Consider the following 26,939-nt stretch of genomic DNA (forward strand, 5'->3'; position numbering starts at 1 on the left):
TTTTTATTTTTATTTTCTACATATCATTCATATGCGATCGGTGGTATACATATATCCAAATTCTTGAAAAATGCACATCACGCCGAAAATATACTATTCGAAGGAATATTGTTTTTATTGCCGCTATTTGCTATTTGCTAAAACTAGGCTATTTTAGTTAAAAAAAAATATATATTAAAATAAAAGCAATTTAAAAATATGCAAAAAGTTTATTGCTCCAGGTGAGGCTCGAACTCACAACCCCGGCATTGCTCACTAGTTACTGATTATAAGTACCGTGCGCTAACCAATTGCGCCACTGGAGCTATATTCACTCATTGACAAAATACATACTTAAGCAACGGCTCAATGCCTAAGCGCTATTACTGCTCTCGCAATTAAACAAACTTTTTGGGTTGTATTGGTAACTGAACAAAAATTCTTTTTATATATTTTGAAATAAGTTTTTATTACCTAAATAAAAAAAAATCCCTTATTAATAAAATCTAAGAATATTCATATCTACAACTATCTTGGAACTTTAAAATAATATTTAAAAAATATTTAACAATTTTGGGTTTTTTTCAAAACAATATCGATTTTTTGCTATGTACAAGTATAGATGTATGCTCCCGTAATATATTTGATACATTTTAAATAACAATATAAAAATAATATAATTATTGTTTTATTTTACATAATGCAAAATAATGTTTTGCTATTTAATATTTTTTACTATTTATGTATGAATTATTGTCTTTGAATGCATACAAATCTGTCGAAATAAAAAAAAGTGTATTGAAACTGCAACACTAAAATTTTGTTTTATATAGAGATAATACACAAATGAGGGAAACAACGGGACGACAAAATATATCAAAAATTTATTATAATATTTGTAATAAATAATTATATATTAATTATAAAATTTAGTTTCATCATTACATGGGTTTGTTGAACCACCCACGTGCTGTGCATGTCAAATGCAACTCTGTTATTATTTAGCAAACAGCTGGCAAAAAGAATAAATAAATGTAAATAAAAGTAGTGCAAATTATTAAATGGTGTATTTTTGTAGAAAAGAATGAGCTGGTTCGAAGCGAAGGGTCTAAATTGGGCGAAAAGTGCACTCAAAGAAGCCGTGGCATCCATAGACAAAGCGCTCGATATACAAGACGACAATGTGGGTGGTGAAAAAATTTGCCAAGTACAAACGACATTGCCTACGTCGTCAGCAACTGGAGCGGTGCGAAAACAAAAGCTACCAGGAGGAGCAAATCGAGAAATGGGCGATAGTCAAAATGTTTTTGCACCACCAAGTAGTGTAGTAAAGAGTACCACGGTTTCAGCACCAACCACACCGACAGCGTCAATGGTTTCCTCGACTTGGGGTTCCTTCACAGGTTCTTTCTTTGAAAATCCAAATGCACAAGAAACTATAACAGCGCCACCGCGTTCTAAAGCAGGTAGTGTGGGTATGTTGCCAGCCGCTGCTGTTATGAAAGATTCAACTTCTATGACGGATCTCGAAGATAGTAATACACCGTCCACACAGCGACCATCAATTACTTCGACAACTACTTCAGATTCAGTAGAATTGCTCTCACCACCTGTATCGAGTAGTTCCGATTTACAGTCACCGGTTACTGACCCAAAGAGTAGTGCAAGTAATGAAGCATCATCCTCGGTGGAGACAATTAGTGGTACAGCCACGTTGGAAAATGATGCGATTAATAAAGAATTTTGCATTTCGGTAAGTGGCTCACTGCCAGACAGCATTGTAATTATCTCCGAAAGAGATGAATACGATATTGAGGAAGACTCAATTTCGTATAAAACAGTTATGGGGGATCTACAAGATCCTGCAGAATCTACAGGTACGTTTCTAAGTTGGTATTATTCCATTAGTTATATTTTTCTTCCTCAAATGCCAGATAGTCATGTTGTCCCCACTGCAATACATTACCCAAATACAATTGAGCAACCGGTATCTACGACCAGCTGTTCGCCGAGCCAAAAAATGATTATCTCCTTAGAGGACACACGTAGCGAGTCACACCATGCTGATTCGGATTCCACGCAAAGTTTCGAGGATGTGCAAATGCAGACGAGTTGTACCGTTAATCAATACTTGGAAAAAGCGCAAGCAGTTTCACCAGCATCGGACGATCAGAATGATGCAATGAATTCCAAAACCAATTCCTCGCCACACAATTCCAACGATGAAATGGAAACTACAACATCCTCAGATATAGAAATTATATCAAACCCCAATGGTAATGGTGATTCTTCCAGTACTAATAGCTTGACGCGCATCAGTCCTTTAAAGTGGAAAAAACTTATGAGTAGCCAGGGTCTTGGGCAAACAACCAGCATGACATGTTCGAAAAAAGGACACTTTCGTGGTCCCTCTGAAATTTCGATACTTTCCGAAGACTCACAGTCTGAGTTGGATCGGCTTATGCAACGCATAAGTGAACTGAGTGATACTTTAGAGGCGCGGGAATTACGACTACTACAATTGGAGCGTCAAAATTTAGAGTTGCAGGAACGCAACGCAGAAATAGAAAACACGCTGGAGACTTTCAAAACTAATAGTGGCAGCACAGATACCACAGAGGGATACACACAACGACTGTCAGCCTTGGAAAAGAAATTTCAAGCCAGCATACGTGAAAGGGATGCATTGCGCATACAAATCAAGGACCTAAAAGATGAGCTGCAGCTGAAAATACCCAGGGAGCGTTTGACCGAGAGCAACATTATGATTGAGGAATTGCGTTCGGAAGGTATTTGTTAAATAAAATAGCTTACAAATATATATTTATAACAAATTTGTGTGCGCTTTCAGGTGAAAAATTGTCAAAAGAGATTCTGCAGCAATCTAATATCATCAAAAAGCTTCGTGCCAAGGAGAAAACTACCGACGCCACACTGAAAAAGAATAAGGAGGAAATTGCCAGCATAAGTGATGAGCTTGAACGGCTGAAAAAGATATTGAACGCCAAAGAAGAGGTAGAACGGTCACAAATCGAGGCGGTGCATAAAATGTCTTCCGAAAAAAGAAGACTGGAGGATGAAAACGCGCAGCAGCGCAGTAAACTGGAAGACTTGCAGTCGAAGTTATCCACGCTGCAGGCGAGTTTCGAGGCGGCAAAATTGGAACTACAACAACGTACGCGCCAACATACCGATCTCACGCGCACCGCCGAAGAAGCGATCGCAGCAAAAAAGGAGCGTGAGTCACTAAAAGCAGAGAATCTGGAAATCCTGAATCAGTTGAGTGAACTGCGTGAAAAACTACGTGGCACAGAGCAGACAACCACAAAGCGGGAACAACAGTTACGTGGGGAGAACAGAGAACTGATGCGTAGATTGGAGGCGACTGAAATGCGCGCCGAAGCCGCCGCACAGGAGGCCAGCCTGACTACGGTGCCGCTAATGCGGCAACTGGAATCACTACAGAATACGCTCACGCAGCGCACCGCTAACTATAACCAGGAAGAGAAGATACTCTTGGATAAATTAGGTAGGGCGAAGTAATTAGTCACGATCGAGACCAGAATTGCATATTTTTACAATTTTCTTGAGCAGCTGCTGCACAAAGTAAATTGAAGTCATTGGAAAATGTCGAGTTGAAATACGAGGAACGTGTCGAATTGCTGCAGAAACATTGTACAGAACTAGAAGATACGCTTTCGCATGCGCTGCTGCAGGAGGAAAAGGCCAAAATTGGTTTGCAACAGGCGCAGCTTGAGTACAACATGAAAGAGAGCAGTCTGAAAAGGTAAAAATTTGTAGTAGTGCACTAACCATTCTTATTATTGCATCGGTATGTGAATTTTGCAGCCAACAAGCAGAGCTTACCAAACAAATTGAACAGTGCACAGCCAAAGTAGAGACGTTGGAGCGTGAAAATAAAGTATTAGAAGAGAAATTGCGTGTGAAGACAGAGGAGAAATTACCAAGCTTCGTTGGTGCTGGCGAACTGCCACAAATTGGCACCGAGACAAAGCGGATTGTGCCGCTCTCCACAGCAACATTGGCACCACATGAGCTGGCACCACATGAGCTGGCACGTCAGCACTCGCTTGAGCAAACGCAACGTTCGCAGTCGCCGGCAATGAGTTTTGAGCGCAATTCGCAAGAGGAAACGATGGAGGGTGGCAGCATCGATTGGCAGGCGGTGAGTACAAGTGCGCTTAAATGGGAAACAATTAAATACTTTCTTTCATTGTAACGCTTTGCAGGAAGATATAGATTGCATTTCGAATTCGGGCCGTCAAATGGTGAATCTGGCCTACGGTATTAATATGAGCTTTATGGGGCATAATACGTCAACGTTGGAGCATTTACAATCGATGTTGAAACAGCGCGACGGTGAACTGGTGCACATTCAGTGGGAGTTGGCGCGGTTACAGGAGGGGCGCAGCGTTTTGGCGGAGGAAATTGCAATGTTGACTACCGAATTGGAGGCTGTAAGTAATTACGTATATAATATGAAATATTTCTTCACAATTAAAACTTTGTTTTTGTTTTGTTGGTTTTTCCAAAGGCAAAGGAAAAGCTGCTCTCCTACGAAACGCTGGATCAAAGCTACGAGGAGCTCCAGCATAACTATGATGCGCTGCTGCAAATGTACGGTGAGAAAGTTGAACGCACCGAAGAATTAGAATTGGATCTGAAGGAGGCACGCGAGGCATATAAGGCGCAAATCGATGAGCTTTTGTCCCAACCCTCACGACCTACCACATGATATTTATAAAAGTGGCAATTTGGACTCTGTCATTAGCTGAGTCTTATATTCACTATATTTGTTATCTAATTCCACTGTAGTTTTAATTGTAATTATGGTATTGTATGTAGTTATGTTATAATATTATAAATTTTAATCGATTGTTGCTGGCTGGAGTATTGGAGCTACGAAGAATGGGAAGGTATGATTTAATAAAGCCATTTAAACAAATTAATTAACAACTATTTAGCACGTTATTGCAATTTACTTCGCTGTTTATGTTGAAAATAAGATTTGAAATATGTAATACGTGTACAAAACAACAAAAAGTAAACTAACTTATATTAAGTATACACAATTTATATATTAAGCATAGTTGAAACAAGCGTCTGGTGCCTGGTGTAAACTAAACGACGTTGGTTGGTCGCGTAGTAGGTGGTTGTGCACTTGGTTTTGTCATAATATCCACGGCATTTTTAAATAACTGTGTTTTGACGAAATCCGTTGCCGCCGTATTGAGATCCTTATTTGCACCGAAATTACACTTAACATAACCGAATAAATTAGCGCCATTAAGTGCAAGTGCAATCATGACTAGTAAAAGCCATTTGAACTTCAAGCCAAAAAGTGCTACCACGAAAAACAAACCCCAACAGACGGGGAAGAGAATTAGACCCAGCCAGAATATGCGTGCCTCATTATTATTTACACGTCCCTGCTTGGATTCAAACACCCAGTGTGATACGCCTTCGTCATCGACGTAATTCCACCAACGTAGTCCCACTAACAAACGACCAGTAATATTTTTTACAGTCCAAAAGTCAGCTGATAAAAATAGCACAACAAACACAAAACTTGTTATGAAGGAGTCACTGAACCAGCCACAGAATATGTATACAACCACTGCGGTGCCACGGAAGAACAGGTGAAAAAATGTCACGTAGGGATGCCTATTGGATAGCGTATAAGATATAGTAACGCTAACGTTTTATAACTATGTCATACATACGCATATCTTTTAGTAGCTACACTTGGATCGCGCATTTCATCTTCCTCACCAAAGGGAATAGTGTCATCTTCCAGTAATGGCACCTATTCATTGCGATAGGCAGAAAGTAATAGTAGTGTTAATAGTATTGCATTTGTTTTGAAACAGGTTAGTTAGTAAAACCAATCCTGTCATATTAGTGGGGCGGAAGCATGCAAACCTACATTTCTTACCGTAGCCGAAGCCATGTTTTACCACTTTATCGCACTTCGCTGTCTTATTGGAATGTATTTGTTACGTTGTTTGCTATAACTTCTTATGGTGTGGCAGACTAATCAGCTTTTTATTTACAGTACCGTGCTTACGTTTAATTATTTTCTATGGACAGAAAAACTTTTATAAGATGTCATCGAGATTCTCCATGTAAACACGGTCCGAATGTCAGGTAAGATGTCATAAAAGTGGTGAAATTAGAAAGAAAACAAGCAAGCGGATAACAGAGGTTGTTGTTTTGGCTAAAATGTTTCAGCAACATATGATGGTATAAACATGAAGATGTACACTGGAAAAAATTGTAGGAATATGCATAACAAAACTCATATTGCTAGAAAACTTAGAAAAGCATATCCTACCATGTATGATTTTGTAATACTAAATTTAAATTTAATCAATAAATATAATACGGTTATAGAATTGATATTGAATGTTATAAAATGGTAATGTATGTAGTGTCGTATGTTTGTAGTAACGTAACATTATATAACTTGTTCACCAATACAGTTCATTTCTGTGCATATTTCGATTAATATCATACGATTTTTAATCATTTAATTAAAATATGTATGAGCAATGCGCTAGCAACGTATTAATTCTGAGCCACATGTTGCTACAGTAATGTAGTATTTTATCAGGGTTGCTTAGCGTTGCACTTAACTAAATGGTACATGATATCAGACGAAATTTGTACATATATTAATAATTTTAAAACGATTTTTTGCATATTTGCTGCTTTCTAATATATTCAGCACATAGCTGAACCATGTTTTTGTGAATTAAACTTAATTTGTACCATACAACCGTTTTCAGCATACAGTCCACACAGCTGAATTCACGCATGAAGCAAATGCAACCCCGTCAAAAATAATGCGGTTGCGCATATGGCAAAGTCGCTCTCGTTCTATTCTCACAGTGACAGTTTGCTTGTCATGTGCACCGGTTGATTTGATTGATTTAAAAACGTGTGGTTCATGGCGTGCTAAGTAAAAAACAGCGTGATAATCGTGTAGCAATAAGCTGAGAACACTTTAAAATCACTACTGATAACGATCGCTACAATTAAATTGTGTAAATAAAAAAATAAATTATTCCAATCTATTAATTTTCAAATTCACCGACACACATCTAGTTGATTTTGGGCGAAGTTTGGTCGAAAAAATAATTTCAGTAAAAGTGTGCCGAAAATAGCGGAGCGTAATATATAAATTGTATACATAGGTGTATTGAGAATAAATAGAAAGTATAAAGCAACAACAAAGTATATAATTATCAAATTGTGAAATTTCGCAACGTTGCTTCAAAAAATTAGCCGAACTTTTATTATCAGCCAGGATCTACGGCAAAAGAAAAAAAAATTGTGATAAATCAAAAGATTTGGCATTGTGAAATAAAAGTGTTTGTAAATACAATTTTTAATGTCTGAGTTATGAAATAGCAAAGTGTTTTGATAAATTTTATATCACAGTGATCGGAGGAGACGTAAGACTGTTTGCTGCAATCTACACATATTTTATTTCATAGTTTTTTGTTGTTGTTGTAGCAATATGGACCTGTTGTGCACTGAAAATTTAAGGAATGATTATGACTGTGACGTATCGTATGTGCCAACGCAAATGCGAGCACATACTTATTCCGAATCACAGCTACCGCAACCACCGCCACCAACAACAGAAAACACAACAATGTCAGAAACCAAACAGCCAACAAAGGAATGTGTATTAAAGGAGCCACAAACAATGCCAGGAGCACCTTCGCCTTATTCCAGTTCCAGCTCGTCTTTGTTATCACCGGGTTCAAGCTCCCCATCGTCCGGTTACAATTCGGCTACAAGCAACAGCTCGCATGCAAACCAACCGCAAATGCTTCATAATCGACAGTATCATCGAGAAGAAGATACGCAAAAGCGCCATCATTATGAACAACAGCAAGAGACAAAGCAACATGAATATTACGATGATCAACATAGCAATAATTCTGTATTTCTGAAGTCGGTGCCAAGTCGTGATTTAGGTTTCGTAAATAACGCTACCGTGGATCCGATATTTTTAACCGATCGCTGCTTGGAGAATGCCCTAAAAGCAGAGGAAAAGCTACCACAACCGGTTTGCACATATTTTAAAACAGTGCAGAAAGACATCACACCGCCTATGCGCAAAATAGTTGCAGAATGGATGATGGAGGTAAGTTAATAATAAATTTAGCATGCTAAAATTAATAATCTGAATACATACATATGTATATGTTCAATTTGCGCTGGGTTCTTTATTGCACATAAGTAAAGAACACAAATGTTTATTTGGGCAGAGTGGTTAACATTTGGATTAGCTTTTAACAAATCACAAATTGTATACCACAAAATAACTGCCAGAGTTTTTATTAATTATTTTTTCCTCTCTTTTTGTATACATAAAAACCGATGTACTATATACTTCTTACATATGTACATATGTATCTGTGTGTGTGGAATAATTCGTGATAAGCAAAAATGCTGAACGCCAGTTTAAGACTCGAGAAATCTGTGCCTATGGCGTAAACTTAAATGATTATTTACTCATGTGTATAAACACAAATTAAGAGTTATTCATTTATCATTTGATCACTTAAGTGTGTTTTTAGTGTTAAATACAGAGTTGGTTGGGCTACGTTTTATGGTAAATACTGCCCCTTATTCATTAACCGTGCAGCTTGAATGCCATAGGCGTGAGATTGTAAAATTTTATATTCATGGCTTTCAGTTTTACTGCCACACTAATCGAGCTGTTTTTGCCAATCTGGATTTTTAGCTACATTCATAATACATAATATATATATGTTATATATACATATTATAAATATATTAAGTTTGTAAAGGCGTTGGGGCCATTAGTGCACAAACCTTAACTCAAAAGTCTACTTATATACAATAATATGTATACATATATTATATAATATCATTCATTTGTGGGTACAAAGTATGTAGCTGACTAGTTGAGTGATTGCTATGAGCCACTGTCAAAATGTGTTTGAAGCAGCTAAAATATAATACTTTAAAGTACTACAAGCATTATATAATATAGTAAATTAATTAAATAAACTCTGCGTATATACAAAAGATATATAATGTATGTATATATTATATTATGTGTGCATGTTAAAATTTTAAAATCGTGCTATGAATTTACTCGTTCCATGACACACTACGATAATAATTCCAGCAATAACAATGTTTTTATAAATATGTATATTTACATGCGTTAATGTACATGATTTAAACACTTTCCGGGAATAGTTTTCACAGCGTAAATGTTCATGGCGGTAAGGCTTTGCCAAACCTTGTCACTTTTGGTTTGGATTTTCATGTGATGATTATTTGCAATGGGCAATTAAATTGCATATCAACCGGTAGATTACGAATTATTTATAAAGAAGGCAGATAAGGAAAATAATTATTTTACACCTATGTAACAACAAAATTCGCTGGCGCCAGATCTTAACCTTATAAGTGGTACTAAAAAGAAAACAGACAATTATTACTTACTTACGTACCTACTTAATTATATGCACTTAAATGCATATTTACAAATACTTACACAATACAAATAGTTATTAATAAAAATATTTTCATGATTTGACTGTTTCTGAAGTTGTATGACATCGTGTCATTCATAAAATTATTAACACATAAGTAAATATATACATTTCACGTGGGATTCGTTGAAGATTACATGCTGCGCCTTATCAACAACAAGCGCGTGTGTGTGTGTGCGTGTGTATAAAATTTAAATTAAAAAAGATTATATAATTCTGTCATAAGTTTTTTTTTAAAATAATTTTTTAACAATAATCTATGTCGAATTTCGTGAAGGTATCTCTTAAAAAAAATGCTTTACATACAAGAACTGGATTTCGATCGATCAGTTTGTATGACAGCTATATGCTCTGGCGTTCCAATATCGGCTGTTCCGACTTATGTGCAGCTTCTTCGAAACGAAAGCACTCGTACAAAATTTCAGATCGATATCTCAAAAACTAAGGTACTAATTCGCGTATATAGACACACAGGTGGACATGCTCAAATCGACTCAGATCGTCTCGCTGATCAGTTTTATATGTTCTATACTAACTATATGAATAAGTTTGAAAATATATTCAAAAGTATTAATTTTATGTATGTATATATTGTATATATAATTTATTATAACAAAAAAAAAATTATTAAAGAAAGGCTTTGTTCTCTCTTACGCACAGATACGACACTAAAAATATCCGATTATACATATATAATACAACTTTTGCTGCATTTACTTTGGGTTTCTATACTGACAAATCTTTGTCACATATTATTATGTAGGTTAATTGCTTCTGATTGCTATCACAAAAATAATAATAACAATATGAAAAATACGGAAAATGGCAAATGTCCAAAAAGTTGGAAAACTATCAAAACAAAGTGTATGTGTTACCTAAGAAATATAGACATATTCTGCTGTTAAGTGTGTGCTGATAAGTTAAAGTCGCATAAGAATATATAATATATATGATATGTGCATGACACTTGCTATATATTGCTCGACTATGAATGTATACTTAGATATATGTGTATGTTTATGTACTTCGTGCATGGCAGGTGGTAATATTGTGTTGACTGGTTGACATAGACGCGTGCATACATATATGCAACTTGGTTTGCTGCAAGAAAATGCGAGTGCAAGTTCGATTGCAGCAAAATGTTTAACATCTGCTGTTTTGCTCTGCGATCATTGCCACGAAATATCGGATATAAACAAAATACAAACGTAAACAATAACAAGCGATTCGAGACTGTATTTTCTGTTGTTGCTACCTTCATGAAAAACGACTACCAACAAAAGACGCTGCTGCAACAACGTCTGATGCACTCTGTTAAGCGAAATGCAATGCAAAGAGCCAAAAAAAAAACGACAGATGCGAGCTGCAGACGCTGATCGACTCGAAGACGCATATGTTGCTGCATAAGCAACGGCCTACAATCAAGGTAAACTGTAGCCAGATATCGGTACCCTTGCGTCATCAGCAGCATGGAAGTTTTTGCGCTGCTGAGGTCCTGGCTGGGAACACCACTGAAATGCATACACTGCCAGGATCACGTTGTCACACCCGTTTTCTTGTCCTGGTCCTCGTCAACGTGAACGTCGTCGTCGCTGGCGTCAAAGTGTGCGTAAAACAGCTAAAGCGCCGCCGCCCTGTGCTTCAGTGCTTGATTTAATAGTGTGCGCATGTGTGTGTGGCGTTTGTATGAGGGCAGGAGTCGTCAGTTGGGCTTAACTATTGCCACTCGATTATTATGTGTTGAGTGGAGAAAAATGCCGACGCCGGTGTATGAAAGAAGGGTAGGCGCTGTTTCTGTTGTTGTTGTTATTGTTGACTTACAAGAAAAGAAAGAGACTTTTGCAGCTGCCTGTTAAGGAATTGCAACTACATATGTACCTAGGTAAACCTGTATGAGCATGCCAATAGGAAAAATATTAGTTCAGTTGGAAAGTTGTTGATGTTTTTGTGTTACGATATTTAGCAATACCAAAAACATTTGGAATAATTAGCAAATTCTCAATTTACATTTATAAGGATTTTTTCAGTTGTCTTTCTTTATTGACTCAATATTATTTTTAGCTATTTCGCAATATCTGGAATATGCAGCCATTTCAATAGGCGCAAAATGTGTCTAAAGAAACCAAAAAAATGAGTATCTTTCTATTAAAAAACTATATTTTTTTAATTGGAGCTTCGTTCATGATTTAACCGCAGCAAACAGCACATTAAAAAATTCTAGAAAATACCACCAAAATCTCATACCAGTTGAAATTATTGGAAAACAGGCTAGGAAAACTACCTGAAAAGCAGCAACGCCGTTATAAAACATCAAAGAGCGCACAGCAGAGTCTAAATCTCCAACAGCGCTCATTTGCTATTGAGTACATACTTAAGCGCTAGACATCCTACCGCTGTTAAGGATTTCTATTTTGTTGTACACACTGCTGTTGGATGTTATTTGACTATGGGTATGCCTTTCCGAGAAGTAATAAAGAAAACGAAATGAAATTTCAAAAGGATAACCTTATTTGCTTTGGGTATGGCAGCGAATGTAAGGCTGCATTTACAATCATTAATGAGTATATGTGTATATGCGCAAGAAATTGAACAAAAAACGCTAGGCGAACAAATAAGTGCGCAGGACAAGAAGCAAGAGCACAGGAAATAAAATGTTTCTTTACAGCCACTCAGAGCGTGTAAATAGCACAAAGGTACAGGGTACATTGCTCTGAAAGTTGTGAAATGAAAGGCAAAAAGGAGGCACAGCGTATTCTCCAAGTGAGCTGTTGCGTCTGCGCAGAAGTTTTAAGCCGTGTTGCGTTGAATGCGCGTACAGTTTCGCAATTGTTGACAAAAGGACTTGCATATACACACACATACGCACGAAGATTTAGCAAAGTTGCTAGCATTTTGAAGCATGATTATTCTTATGAGAATACCGTGCGCTGGCAAAGATATAACTACCAAAAAAATGTACGTATATATATGTGAATATGTCGGCATGTATGTTTGCCATGTACTCGAGGCACATGACAAAATTGTAAAACGATCCTTTGTCACTGCAAATACTAACAAGCTTCAGTTGCGAAATTTAGCAATTATTTGAATTTATTCTTTAACATACATTTATATATACAATTTAGCCGTTATTTGTGTTGGCATAAATTACCCCGTTTCCTACAACTGCATGTGGCAAGAGTTAATGAACTATTTTCTGTGGAAAATTAAAGAAAACAAATTACATATATACACACGTAACTATTTACCTATTTATATTGCATTAATTTTGTCACCTTCAGACATTGGCTAGCAGCAAAGCCGTTACTGCTTGTCTTTTCTGCAATTTTCTAGCAATTTTCGACATTCTTTTAATATACAATAATATACTATTTATTTGCTTTTACAAAATCAGTTTTTCTTAGCATACCCTGAACAGGGTATATTAAGTTTGCCAAGAAGTTTGAAACAGCCAGAAGGAGGAAGTCTTTATATACCTTGTTAGCGTATATAAAGACTTCAGACCTCAGTTTTTGAGATATCGATCTGGAAGTCCCTTTCTCCTCACGAAGTTGCTCATTTGTCGGAATCGCCGTTATTGGACCACTATATGGGATATAGCTGACATAAAAACTTATCGATCAACATCAAGTTCTTGTTTGGAAAACTTTTTTATTTTTATTTGACAAAATATATTCATGAAATCTCCAATTTCCGAAGAAATTGTTCAGATCCGACCACTGTAGCATATGGTATATCTACCATACAAACTGACCGATCAAAATCAAGATAAAGATCTTTTTTATACCTCTTTATGCTATAAGAAATGCACTTGTGCAGGGTATTATAGCTTCGATGCAGCCGAAGCTAACGTTTTTTCTTGTTTCAATATTCAATTTTTATTCGTTTTCCTTTGATTTACTTACAATGTGACTCTTCAAGACCTTGAAAAGTTCGTTCTGCTGTTTCGCAAACATTATTCTTTAAGTTAAGCTTAACTTTGGTTTCATTTTCAGTTTCAGTCAATATTTAAATATAAGAAGACTATGAAAACTGAAATTCTTTGCAATAATTATTTCGATGCGCAATTGCCGAAATACATATGTGCCTATACATGTGGGTATGTGTGTGTATTGAACAAGTCAACAGCGAATGACTACAATACCGCTCAGAAACACAAACAAAATATGTACATACATATATACGAACGTATAAGCGCGTAGACAGAACATGTTGTTGCTGTTGTAATACAATATTAGACACAATCAGCAGCCAGCTAGCCGACGACGGCAGCTAACACTTCGTATATTTGGCAGTTTTATACGTTACCTGTTGTTATTCCCTAAAATATTGTAGATATTATTTGTATTGTGATTATTATAGCTTGTATTTTATGAAATGCACTAAATTGGCAAATTTCATTACGGTCAGCACGATACTACAGCAAAACAAGAAAAAAAAACTTATAAAAAACAAAAACAAAAAAAATTGCTGAAGTCATTTTTATTAACAGCCAGAAATTGGTTTTGTATCGGCTTTTGTATCCCCATTACGAATTCATTGTCACGCTGGAAGTACACGCTCACGACGGTCTTGACTGTGGGTGGGTGGAGTGGAGTGGCGTGCGTGGTGCTAGCTGTGAATTGGGTTATGCGGGTCGGTCGTTTTTGCGTATGTATGTACATACATATGTACAGATAACCGCGAGACGGCAGAAAGACAATGAACTTGGCCCTCAAAAAATTCAACACACAACTGGAATTCGTTGCTCGGCTTGTGAATTTTTGCTATTGTTTTTGGTGTTGTCACTGTTGCTCTTCGCTGTTCTTCTACGCTTGCATTATTGCACCCAATTCGGTATTCCTTTGAAATTTCTTCTCTTACGTCATATTTTGTGGTACAAATAGTGAAAATAGTAAATAATTGTAAAGAAAAGCTGCAAAAATATTTTAAATAAATGCCGACATAAGTTGTTTTTGCTTTTAAATTTCTGAAAATCCGGCAATTTTTCATAAATTTATTGTATTATATTTTCACAAGTTCAAACGTCTCACAGCAATTCTTATTTTATGTCTTGTTTTGACCTTGGCCTCCCGAAGGTCTCATTTTGTTTGCTTACAATACAGCTCCCTGAACTATGGACTCTGTTATCAGCATTCATTAATTTCAGTTTTTAACATGACTGATGTTGTAAAGCCTGAGATTTTTAAAATTGTTTTGATTAGCTTAATTTAGTGGCATGAACTACTTTTTTATACCTTGAACAGGGTCTATTAAGTTTGCCACGAAGTTTGTAACACTATAATGGAAACGTCGGACACCCTATAAAATACCTACATTCATAAATTATCAGCGAGCCGATTTAGCCGTTTCGGTCTGCACGTCTGTCTGTAGATGGTATACTCAAACTAGTCCCTCAGGTTTTGAGATATCGATCTGAAATTTTGCACACGTCCTTTTCTCTCGAAGAATTGGAGATTTATCGGAACCGATGATTTCGGACCACTATAGCATACAAACTGAACGATCAAGATGAAATACTGTATAGAGAACCTTTTTATTTGACAAGATATCATGAAACTTTGCAAAGATTATTGTCCAACTGTAAAATCTTCGAACAAATTGGTCAGATTGGACCCTATAACAATTTCATATGTTCATACCATCAAAATAGTAAGTTTTCGCTATTACACGTCTCATATTGTTAGTACAATAAAATAATGGCCTTTGAGCGCCTAACTGTATGCAATACCCAAGGAATATTTTTTATTTTTTTTACTTCCTCTTTGCTTATTATTTTGCTTTATATTGTTGCTTATCGTTTTGATATAGTAGAAAGTAGGTCAGGTTGTGTGCATGACTACTACTGCGCAGATTCTGGGATCGCTTTCGACGAGAACAGAGCTAAACGTTTTCTCCTCAAGCAATGCTGAATTTTCAAGAGATTTGATTCATTTTATGGTTTTTATTTTATTATTTTTATAATTATTTTTGTTTAATCTTAGTCTATTTTTTAAGTTTATTGTTTATTGTTTTGAATTGTTAATTCTTTTGTGGTTATTATTCTTTTATAATTCTATTAATCCTTTTCTAAATTTATTAATTTAATTTCTTTTAATTCTTTATCTCTTTAGTTTTATATATTATATAATTTAATAAATTAAAAATGAAATTTAATATTTTTTATAATTTTAAATTATGAATTTTTAATTTTTTTTTGATATTTGCTTTATAGCTTTTTATAATTATTACTTTTTCTTTCTTAATTATTTCTTTTATTTTGTTTTTCTCATTAATATTTTTTAATTTTTTATTTTGTTGTGGTTAAATTGTTTTTGTGTTTTTAAATTAATTTGAATTTTTATTTTTTGCCATTTAATGTGGAACTCGCTCTAAATTCAATTAGCGATCCCTAATAAAAAAAACACTCATTTATTGCCATTACTTATGCCTGAGCCAGAATTAGTGCCACCTGTTGTTTCCTGTTGTGCGGATACTTCTCAATGTCAACTGCGTCTGCGCATGCCTGCACATGCATGCATATAAATAAGCATGCGGGCATCCTCTGTGAGTGTGTGACGTCGTACAGTCAAGTTTGGCGAATGGAAGAGTGGCTTTATGCCTCGAAAAGCTCTCTATGTTGTGTGCTGCTCAACAATTCATGCGGTTAACCGCTTCACGAGATATGCTCAACTGCATACGCTGCACTTTAGTAAAAATAATAAATGTATGCGAGTATGTATGTTGGCATGTGTATAGGTAAGCAATACTTGCAACACGCTTTGTTCTCTACAGCGCAATGTCGTGATCTTGCAACAGACATTGGCCATGAGTAGTGTGGGGATCGCTAAATACATACTGTCTCTCCTGTTGTTGTTGTTGTTGTTGCTGCTGCTGCTGCTGCTAATTGCTACAAGTGGAGCGAGATATTAGTATGTTGTCACTACTGTGCAATTGCTGGGTCAACCCCAAAGAGCACAAAGTGCATATTAAATTACTTGTGTAGTTGGGCACACACAGACACAAACATACTTGTATAGATGTATATGTGCATATCCAGTGTATGTCATTAATATAGAATGTCTTATTAAAATATACAAGTTCATATTATTTGTTAATGCATGTTTCTCGCTCGTTATAATTGTGTGATGTACATACATTTGTAAATATGTGAAAATTGTACAAATTGCCTAAAACATTTGGATATTTGGCTGGCGCTTGTTGTTCAACAGACAAATGCAGTTATAAAAATTTCAATGTTTTTCCCATTTTGATTTAGCTTTTCTCACTTTTATGTTATCTTTGCGTGCTCACACACGCACACATCCACACCTGCGCACCCATACTGCTACACCATCTAACAAACAAATACACCAAGTGATTATTCAATTCAATGCCAAATGCTTATCAGCAGTACTGCGTTTTTCTTAATATTGTTGTTTTTGCTGTTGCTTTTGGAACAAAAGCTTTGCACTTGCAATTGAGCATTTAATTAGATACAAGCCAAATATGTAGCATCTGTTGTTGTTCGATTTTTTATTTCAAAAAACAATATACCAATGCATATATGTGCATATGTATGTATGTGTGTGTGTACTTGCATGTAGCGTGCCTGCTGCAATCGCGTACGCATTTTGCGTTCATGTGCAATGTTTACGCTGGGACCTTGCCACACATTCCCATTGTACTCGTCGTGTTTTGTCGTGTGTCAACTTAATTACTTTGTAATTATCGTAATTATCAAAGTGACATACATACCTAGGTATGCGCAGGTATGTACACACACGTGTGTATGTATGTGCGGATGTTCATCGCCCTAATAATTGCGCCCCATTAGTATTGGTGTTTGCGGGTGTTACATTTGGACGCCAGCAATTACAGCTGCATCAGCTGCTTGCGTTATAAAAACAATGTGCATACACTTGTGGGCAAATAATTGGGTGTAGTGAAAATGGTTGACTTTTTTAAGCAAACTGCTGATCTATTTCATCTTTTTTAATTGTAATCTTTATGTAAATTTATTGCAACATTTATATTTTGTATTTTGTATTATTTTAATTTTTCTATCGCTAAATTTTTTATTATTTATGTATATATTTTTATCTTTTCAAATTCAGTTTTATTTTTTTTTAATTTTGTTTATTTTTAGTTCTTTATTTGGTTTAATTTTTTTGTTGTTTATTAAGCTTTTTTTATATATTTTTACCCATTTTTTTATATATTTGTAATTTTTTAAATTTGGTTTGTGATTTAACTTAATTCATCACATTCAATTTTATAAATTTAATAACACGTATATTTTTTTGCCCTTTTTATGCATAGCATGCAGATTTTTGGCGTTTCTAAAACAAAAAGGGGATATAGGCACTTACAAGTCAGAAAAACCGTTTTCTTAATGAATTTCGTTTGGAGAGTCAAAATGATTTTAATAAATAAATAAAAATAATGTGCATTTACAGAAATTAATGTAATTTTTTAATCGGCTATTGATTTTGAAATTTTTGGATTCCTTTGATCCCGTAGCCGATTTCCAGGACGACCTCTGAAAAAAGGTGTCTGGCTGTGAGGATAATTTTTTTTACGTTAAAGTGTATCAATAATATACCTATATAAATACATAATTATATCAAAAAGCAAAAAAAAAAAAAATATTACAATAGATGAAAACAGACAATGATAGAGGGACTAGTCAAAATTTTAATTGTTTACCAAACAGCGGCTTATAAAAAAATAGTTTTGTGTGATCAAATTTACACTTCAGAATGGTTTAAATTGTAGAATCGAGATTATTATCCGAAATCTTACTTCATTCAATATATAACCAAACATATAGATTTGTTTCAATTTCCAATTGGATATAACTCCTTAAAGCTTCTGAGGATTTTGGTAATTCAATAATGTTATACTTCTTTATTCCTTTATATAACAATACTATTGTCTAAAATATTGTATTATTTCTATATTATTCTAATTTTATGCTCACAAATGTGCAATAATAATGTTTTTTACATTTGCATTATGTTTTGCATCATCTAGTCGCAATTTGCGCTCACATTTTGTAGGCGTTGAATTAATTTCTGTGTTTTTTCTTTGTATTTTATTACAATTTTTTGTGAGGTCCCTTTCCACTGCTACTCTATTTATGTATTAATTATTTTTGTGGCTTGAACTGAAGTTTACAGCATTCCTGTGGAATCTGCTGACCACACATTCCTATGTATGTATGAGCACTTGTGCTGCAGAGCTGTTGATAATAATACAGGCGATACCGAATTTCCTTGCTTCATTTGATAATGCCAGTGACCAGTCTGCTGCAACAAACATTTCTCGCGATCATGTTTTACTTATGCACATATTTTATATTTATATACATTCATTTTGTCTTGTTCCAATGTCATGCCAAGTCTTAAATTTCACGCCAAAATATCGCTTATTATTATACCAGCGCTAGCAAAGGGATAGCAGCGGGTTAGTAAGAGGTGCAGTTGACAATTCGTAAACGAGCATAAACAGTTTAGAGTAGTTAAAGCCCACTCCCTTTTACTCGTGAAATACATATACTTGTACATTTTTTTTCTTCATATACTCGACAAAAGCGGTTCCAATTATGAGATTGAGAGAACCACGAAATAAAATTAATATTTTTTTTTCATTTAAACACCACCCTAATGCGCATACACTAATCACCTGCCCAGCACCTGTTTTGCATTTCCAGTTCGCACGCGCAGTTCGCGCATTTGATACCCTGGCAGACGCATTGAATTCGTGTAACCACATTCTTGAATGAAGCTTCGGAATTTTCATCATTTATTTTACCTGGAATTGTGTACTTTTTCTCATATTTAATAATTAAATGAAATATTTTGTTTATTGGATGTGTGTGTGTGTGTGTGTGTAATTGTATGAGTAATCAAGCACTCGCGTATGCAAAAGTTCATTGAGCAGTTTTTACACTGATTGATAGCTAAATATTATTACATAAGCGTGTCTATCGGCGCTATTTTAAGATATTTTCACTATTTTCACGGCCTAGAATTCTTATGAACTCATAAGTAGTTTCTGCAAGCTAACAAAGTCTATAAATGACAAATATTTTTTCTTGAGAACTGGAGCTGATTCGTAGTTTGTTATGGAAATTCCTTAGAGATAAACAGCAGTCGACTGGGGAACGCTTTTGGAATTAAAAATACGAAAAGAATGCGAGATTGTGTAAATTGGTATATTTTCATTATTAATTCAAAAGAGAAAAATTCCGATATTCTCTAAATTAAAAGGCATAATAATATTTGATCTAGCGGAGAATCAGCCGGAATCTGGAAACTGTTGTAAACTTTAAACAGGCTTAACGCCGTAAAGTAGGCAACACTCTCTTAGTATTGGTGCTTAGTAATGAATATAAAAGTCTAAGGGTCATTAATTTCAAAATAATATTATTTCAAATAATTAAAAGTTAAATCTACAAAAGTGTGAAAAATGTAGTGCAAAAATGTAGTAAAATTTCATTTTATCAAAAAAAAAAATTATCGCAGAAATTTTTTTTAAAATTGGTGGTTTATTCAATTTATATTTTTACTAACCGATTAAGTAGAAAAAATTTAAAAATTATGATTTTTAAAAACCAAAAATTTAATTTAATGGGTATTGCCATTCTTTTTTTTCGGGTAAGATGTTGATGTCTTCAGAATTATTTAAGGGTGCAAGTACCGTAGAGGCCAAAAAAAGTTCAAAATTGAAAACTGTGCGCATACTTGTATAATGGTTATCATACATATGTTTATATTATATTTAGGGTATTGTCTAATGAATAAAATAACAATATTTTTTATATAAGGAGAAATAAAAAGTTTATTTAATTTTTGGAATGTCTTCGGTTATTTTGCTCCTTAACACTTTTTTGCTTTACTATTGAAAAGTTTACAGAAATCTTAAAATTTTTAGATAAGTTACTATTTTTAATTTTTTAAAAATCTTGAACATTATTTAACATATTTTATATCAAATTAAAAAATTTATCAAAATTAGCAAACTTTTAAACTTATGAAAATTTTTTACCTTTTTAAGTTTTGCTACCAAACAAGTACCACTACTTTTTGTTTTTATTTTGCATCAAAAATTTTAAATTTTACACAAAAAAAAAAACTCAAACTTTCTGTAATACTAACTCATCTAATGACACGTGGGCATTCAACTTACCAAACAAAAATTTCCATCCATTCAAAGCAAATGCAATCTTATCGCTCAGAAGGGCTTGACCCAGCTTGCCTGAAAAATTAAATGGAACTTTCTAAGGAAAAAAAATGTTTATTTTATATTTGTAAAACGCTTAAATCTCCAGTATAAAAATTATTAATTAATATTTCTCTTCACTCTATCAAACTGAAATGATTTCACAAGTTTCTGCTTATGAAGTGGCAAAGAAAGAAATTCAAATACTTGCAAAAGAGATACACCAGCCAACACGCATATATACAGACGCAAACGAATGGGGCTGATAAGAAAGTAGTGTATGTAGTGAGCGAGTGCAGCAATAAAGTAACCAACTATGCGGGTATTGACAAAAGTAAAAAATTGGGTTATTCAAACATAAAAAATACTTTTACTTTGACGGCTGCGAGTTCGCCTTCTGCTTGGATACAATATTTTTATTTTAAATGTAAGCTAAAAAGTCTCTCGATATCTCCCCACTTGCATTGTTGGTAAAAACCAATCACTTGCTTCCCTTTTTTTGTGTTCTTTCAAAAAATTTATTCACTAAATTGTTTGCACTCCAGTAACGGTGTGTAGTGTGCGGCTTTTCTAAAATCATAAGCTAACATCTTTCAGTTCGACAATAGGGCAGACTCTCCGCAAACTCTGCCATGTGGCATTCGAAGACTTTTGAACTTTCGAAGTGTTTTTTTTGTTTGTTATAAATTAACTTATTTGATATGCACAAATGAGTTAATATGACGTCAGTAGCGTTGGTTCTTTATTACTCGTACGAGCTCCTATGAGTTTTTCTATATCAGTTAGTAATGTATATGATTTTACACTACTTCAGTTTTCTTCACAAACTCGCGTCGTTCTTACTTACTTGATTCGTGAAAAATTATAATTAAAAATTAAAAATTTGAGAACATACAAATTTTGGTAGAAATTGTAATTTAAAAGGATTGATATTTATTAGAGTATATATTGTTCAAACAAACACTTAAAGTTAAGATTTTTGTTTTAATAAATCAAGAAAATATTACAAAAAATTAATTTAATTAAAAAATGTGTTATAAATATTAATAAAATAAACAAAAAGAGGTTATTATATTATAATAAATTAAAATAGTTTAGAAAAATTGTAGAACGTAGCAATACAAATTTATAATTATAAAAGTTAATAAGATAAAGAAAAATGGAACAAAAAAATCCATAAAACTGGTATGTAATTATAAAAAACTAATAATACAAGTAAAAATTTTTTTACAAAAAATTGAACCAAAAAACTATGAATGTAAATGTAAATACAAATTACAAAATATGAATAAATCAAACTTAAAGCAGTTTGTATATTATATTGAAATATTGTTTAAACGTAGAATATTAGAATATAATATCAAATGTAATGAAATAAACCCAAATGGAGCCAAAATAAAAAAAATAACAAACAATATTTTAAAAAATAAGTTGGTTTAATGGAGGGATTAAAAAAATATTAACAACTAATAAATAAATTTAGAAAAAAAATTAAAAAAAGGAAAATTTAAAAAATTAAAACATATAAATATTAAAAAATTAAAAAAAAAAACACACACAATATAATTTTAAAAACTATAACCTATAAGTATATCGATCATTATGAGCTGGAGAAGATTGCCAGGCTACTGTTGGTGCTAGGCGTCTACTAGCATCTACTAGGTGATTAAAAAAATAATAAAATTAAACGAATATTAAAATAATTAAATGCGTAATAAACTGAAAGTAATGAAAGAAACTAATTTAAGCAATCAAATAATTAGAAAAATATATACAGTTTTAAGTAAAATTATGAAAAATTAAATGTAATTAAAAATAATAAAAAATTTATATGAATAATATTTTGAAAAATGTCAGACATTTCGTCTCCTTAGTTTAAATGCTTTAAATTTTGTTTCATTTAATTTTTTTATTTGGTTCATAGTTAATTTTTGTTTACCAAATCGGCGCTGCCATGATAAATAACAGTAATTGCGCTTTTAAAAATCTTATTCTAAATTGTTTTTTCTATACCAATTTCATTTTTGCACCAGCACGTGGTTTGCCATCTCGCTAGAAATGCCTTCGCCTACCATCTATTGTGTAAATCGTCTATTGTTCACATTTTATAGGCAACTATTCATTAGCTTCTGCATTCTTACTAGATATTTTTACTATACAACTGTCATTGTTTCTAATTTAATGCCCTCAGTAAAAAAGCTACTGGCGCATGCTTTGCTAATTTTTAGAAATTATTTACGCGCTCACGAACTGTTTTTTTAACTATCTGAATATTATATATGGATTGTGCGCTTTTTACTATATATATAATATACTTTTTAAATTTTAAACACCAAACAAGAAAATTGTGTTATATGTGGAGCTTATAACTCTTATATGATACTATATATATATTTGAAATTTTGCACACGGCCTATTCTCAACAAGAAGCTGATCATTTGTCGGAGTCGCTGATACTGAATATTATAGCAGATATATGCCATACAAACTGGCCCATCCAAATCAAGTTCTGTTATAGAAAACTTTTTTATTTGACAAGATATCTTCACGAAATTTGCCATAGATTATTGCTCAGGCTGTATAGCTATGCTATGTTCTGAACGATCAGAATCAAAATCGTGACATTTTTCTAGCCTTGGATGCTATAAAAAATGCGCATTTTTTCTTGTTTTTAATAATTTAATCAAGTACAAGTCTTTAAAATTTGATATTTTCCCTCTTCCTAAACTCGTTTATTTATATTTACTTCTGAAAGTCTCCAATTTTTTTTACTAAACACTGAAGAATTAGGGCAATAAATAAAGAAAGATTAAGCTCAAAGGTGTGCATTGTTTTATATATTCTTATTTCTTGCTGGCTGCGATCTTGCTCCGGTTTCTGGAACCGTTTTTTTTTTGCATTCACTAATGCCTGCCTATGCAGCTCTCACCAAAGAGCAAACAAAATTCGCTAAAGAGGGATGAAAGTTTGCAAACATTTTGACTTTTCTACTTTCTGCATGTTTTTTTGGGTTTTTTTCTAATGAAATCTAACAAATGCTAGAATTCGATTGCAGCTACCTTACCGTCAATGTGAAATTCGCTATAGGAGTATTTTGCATTGTAAAAGTTTTGTGCGGAGCATTTTTTATGAAAACACAAACGCGTTCATATACATACATATACATATGTATATGCAATAAGCACTTGTTTTATCCGCTGACGCACCGGCTCTTACACAGCACATAGTTAAATGTCTAAATTTAATTGCATATAAATTATAATGCTCCCCCCGCTCTTCGTTCCGGCCACCTGTTGGCGTTTACACGCGCATTACAACGTACGTAAATAAGTAAGCTTTTTATTTTTTATTTTATTTTTTTGTATAAATACCCGGTAGGCGTCATCGTCCGCCCATTGTCAGTGTCAAAATGCGGATGTCAATGCGTTAATAAATACTTAGAATCGCTCCTATAGAGATACCCAAACTTGGCTCAAATAATTTTGTATGCGTGTAATTAAAAAGAAAAAATCCATTCCTGCGTTAACTCTTCCCTAGCAATTGTTGTTGTTATACCTTAGATTCGATTTATTTTCGTTATTTTTTTTGTTTTATCAATATTACTGCTTTAGTGCCCTCTGGTTCATTAATAATCTTACGATTTCTTTCCCTTCCTGCTGAGTATGTGACTTTCTAATTCCACGCAAACACACACACACACACTTATTTAGACTTTTATATATTTACATTTTTATTTGAATTCCTTTTTATATTAAAATTTTTTTTTTAACGTTTTCAAAGCGTGCTGTGCTCATACGCCGCACAAATGTTCCTTCTATTATATTTAAATTATATTCTTTTCGCTCAATAACATACACACTTATATGTACACGTACGCACATGGTGTACCAACAAACACACACTCACTCGTAAAAAATGTGAACAAATAGCTGAAATAAACCGGCAAATCAGCTGATTAAATGCTAGAAAGACATAGAAAGAATAACAAAAACAAAACAACGAACAAACGTTCACGAAAATAAATATTAACAACAAACGAAAATGTAATGAAAAGCAACAAAAACAACGAAAAAGAGCAGTAAATCCGCACATTCACACGCTTGACGGACGAGTGGTGTGCTGCGAGCGGGTTTCGTGATCTTTATTATTTGCATTGTAGTTGTTGTTTATTTCTATTTTCACATTTATGTATAAATGTGTCAGCTGTTGTATCGGAGTGTGTCGTGTTTATTTGCACTGCTTTTCGGCATTTGAAATATTTTTATTTCTATTTTTTTTAATATATGAATTTATATACATATATGTATATATGTGTGCATGTGTATATGTGCAGATTTTAGTTTTTGTTAATCTACATTATAGAAATTTTTGGTTTGATTAATTAATTATTAAGTATTTTAAGAAATCTCCAAGGAATTTTAAGGTTATAATGTTTGTTTTGTATGTCTCTAGACTTTTTGCTCGACTGTTCTTTAGAGTAACGGTCCTGTAATCGTTTCTAATATTTTTCGAGAGTTTTGTTCAGTCTATTAAATATTTACCAAAACCGCCCACGACTCTGCATCTTCCCCCGATCTGTGTTCTTAGAGTATTGTTTCTTTCGTTAATTTTTAGGAGCGAAGTCCACACTAAAAGCACGTTGTATCTTTGAATGTGTGCTTTTGAAATATACTTGTATAATTGTAGTATAATCACGGTATAATTTTCGATTCTTCTTAAATTCTTCTTTTATTTATTATTAAAAACCGTTACGAGTGCATCAGTTTTTAATCGTTAAATAGCTAATGTTCCCTAAAATCTTAAGCTGAGACATAGATTTTCGAAACTAAAACCATTCTCAATTGAATTAAAATATATAGCATATACACTCGTGTCACTAATGTGGATCAATCTCCAATTGCTTGTAGTTATTCTGCGTCTTTGTTATTGTATTATTATTGTTATTTTCGTCCTTACCGACATTCAAAGTATACTAGCTGGCAGTCGGTCTCAGAAGCGATTCGGCATTGATAAACTGAAGACGACGACAACGACAACAACGAGGACGACAACAACAGCAAAAGAACGGTTATAAAAAGCGCAACAAAACACATACACGACGACACAACGACAAAGCCGGCAACCACTATAAGCACACTTACATACATTATTGATGTGTGTGTGTGTTTGTAAGTGTGGGTATGGCTAACGGCTAAAACGCCTGAAATGTTGTTTTTGCTTTGCGCTCAGCTCATTTTTTGGAGGGGGGGTACGGTTTCTGTTGTACGACCTTTTTTCGGCTGTCAAATCCAAATCTTGCGGCCATACAAAAAAGCACTGCCAATGTTTGCATGTGTGTATGCCGGTTTTTTTTAATGGGGCTGATGGAAGCAGAACGTGTTTGTCGCATTTTTTCATTTCGCCTGACAGTGTGAAGTGAAACCAAAAACAAAAACAAATTGTAAGAATCAAGTAATGAGAATGAAGAATCAAACATTTTGTATGGTTGAAATTCGCGGATCGAATTTGAATTTAAACAATTATGTATGTATATGTGTACTTTTGCATAAGTGTCGCCGAGGGAAGCTTATTCGAGCGAAAGTACGATCGCTTATAACTGGTCGCTAGTGGTTTCTATGTGCAATTCTCTGCGTTGAAGAGTGTATGTGTAATATTTTACATGTGTTGGCTGTGCAGTTTAAATTGTATTTGTTATACCTGAATATATTAAATATATATATACATATTAAATACATATATACATATATAAATGATCAGTTATCCATGTCCGTCTGTCTGTATACACGCGAGTTCCTAGTTCCCCAGTTTTCCAGATATCGATCTGAAATTTTGCACACGTCATTTTCTCCTCAAGAAGTTTATTTGTCGGAACCACTGATATCGGACCCCTATGGCATATAGCTGACATACACATTGAAGGAACAACATCATGTCCTCGTATGGATTCCTTTTTATTTGACAAGATATTTTTTTGCGAAATTTGGCTTGGATTATTAGTAGTACTTGTATGGAAACTTTTTTACTTGTGAAGGGTATTATAGCTTTGGTGCAACCGAAGTTAAGTTGTTCTTGTTTTTTTTTTGTTTTTTTTTGTGTGTGTTGTTAAATGTGGCATTTTCGTTATCTTTCGGCGTTTCGCGAATCTGCGTGTAGAAACGCGAACAGTGGGTGGATACGTGTCACTTTGAG

General features: G+C 33.9%; 3 protein-coding genes and 1 non-coding gene across 8 annotated transcripts in view; 2 read left to right on the forward strand and 2 right to left on the reverse strand.

The window, feature by feature from the left end:
- Nucleotides 1-213: 213 nt before the first annotated feature.
- TRNAI-UAU (transfer RNA isoleucine (anticodon UAU)) lies at nucleotides 214-305 on the reverse strand. The gene is given in 2 exon segments: nucleotides 214-249; nucleotides 268-305. It is a non-coding gene; the product is annotated as a tRNA-Ile (tRNA).
- A 606-nt stretch (nucleotides 306-911) lies between these two features.
- On the forward strand, nucleotides 912-4,959 carry Tmf (TATA element modulatory factor). 3 transcript variants are annotated; one of them, XM_070109592.1, is made up of 8 exons: nucleotides 912-1,382; nucleotides 1,443-1,856; nucleotides 1,914-2,768; nucleotides 2,831-3,508; nucleotides 3,574-3,766; nucleotides 3,829-4,165; nucleotides 4,230-4,457; nucleotides 4,535-4,959. In XM_070109592.1, the coding sequence occupies exons 1-8, from the start codon at nucleotides 1,064-1,066 to the stop codon at nucleotides 4,733-4,735; spliced, it is 3,225 nt and encodes a 1,074-aa protein (XP_069965693.1). In that variant the 5' UTR covers nucleotides 912-1,063; the 3' UTR covers nucleotides 4,736-4,959. The 3 variants fall into 3 exon arrangements, with proteins under 3 accessions (XP_069965693.1, XP_036227656.2, XP_014091461.3); XM_036371763.2 differs by having other exon boundaries at nucleotides 1,446-1,856; XM_014235986.3 differs by having other exon boundaries at nucleotides 912-1,856.
- On the reverse strand, nucleotides 4,960-6,152 carry LOC106618294 (uncharacterized Golgi apparatus membrane protein-like protein CG5021). 2 transcript variants are annotated; one of them, XM_014235988.3, is made up of 3 exons: nucleotides 5,936-6,152; nucleotides 5,724-5,806; nucleotides 4,960-5,664 (listed from the first exon to the last, which is right to left on the reverse strand). In XM_014235988.3, the coding sequence occupies exons 1-3, from the start codon at nucleotides 5,948-5,950 to the stop codon at nucleotides 5,121-5,123; spliced, it is 642 nt and encodes a 213-aa protein (XP_014091463.2). In that variant the 5' UTR covers nucleotides 5,951-6,152; the 3' UTR covers nucleotides 4,960-5,120. The 2 variants fall into 2 exon arrangements, with proteins under 2 accessions (XP_014091463.2, XP_014091462.2); XM_014235987.3 differs by having other exon boundaries at nucleotides 5,927-6,152.
- Nucleotides 6,153-6,874: 722 nt separating this feature from the next.
- CycD (cyclin D) overlaps nucleotides 6,875-26,939 on the forward strand; it is a 179,982-nt gene continuing 159,917 nt past the window's right edge. The window contains exons 1-2 of one of the 2 annotated variants that reach the window (XM_036371762.2): nucleotides 6,877-7,457; nucleotides 7,519-8,158. In XM_036371762.2, coding sequence (XP_036227655.2) covers nucleotides 7,523-8,158 — 636 coding nt within the window. In that variant the 5' untranslated portion in view covers nucleotides 6,877-7,457; nucleotides 7,519-7,522. Of the gene's footprint in view, nucleotides 8,159-26,939 lie in introns of both variants that reach the window. The other variant, XM_070109593.1, reaches the window with a different exon arrangement.

The sequence above is a fragment of the Bactrocera oleae genome, chromosome 5 (genome assembly GCF_042242935.1).
Source record: "Bactrocera oleae isolate idBacOlea1 chromosome 5, idBacOlea1, whole genome shotgun sequence".
Taxonomy (NCBI): Eukaryota; Metazoa; Arthropoda; class Insecta; order Diptera; family Tephritidae; genus Bactrocera; species Bactrocera oleae.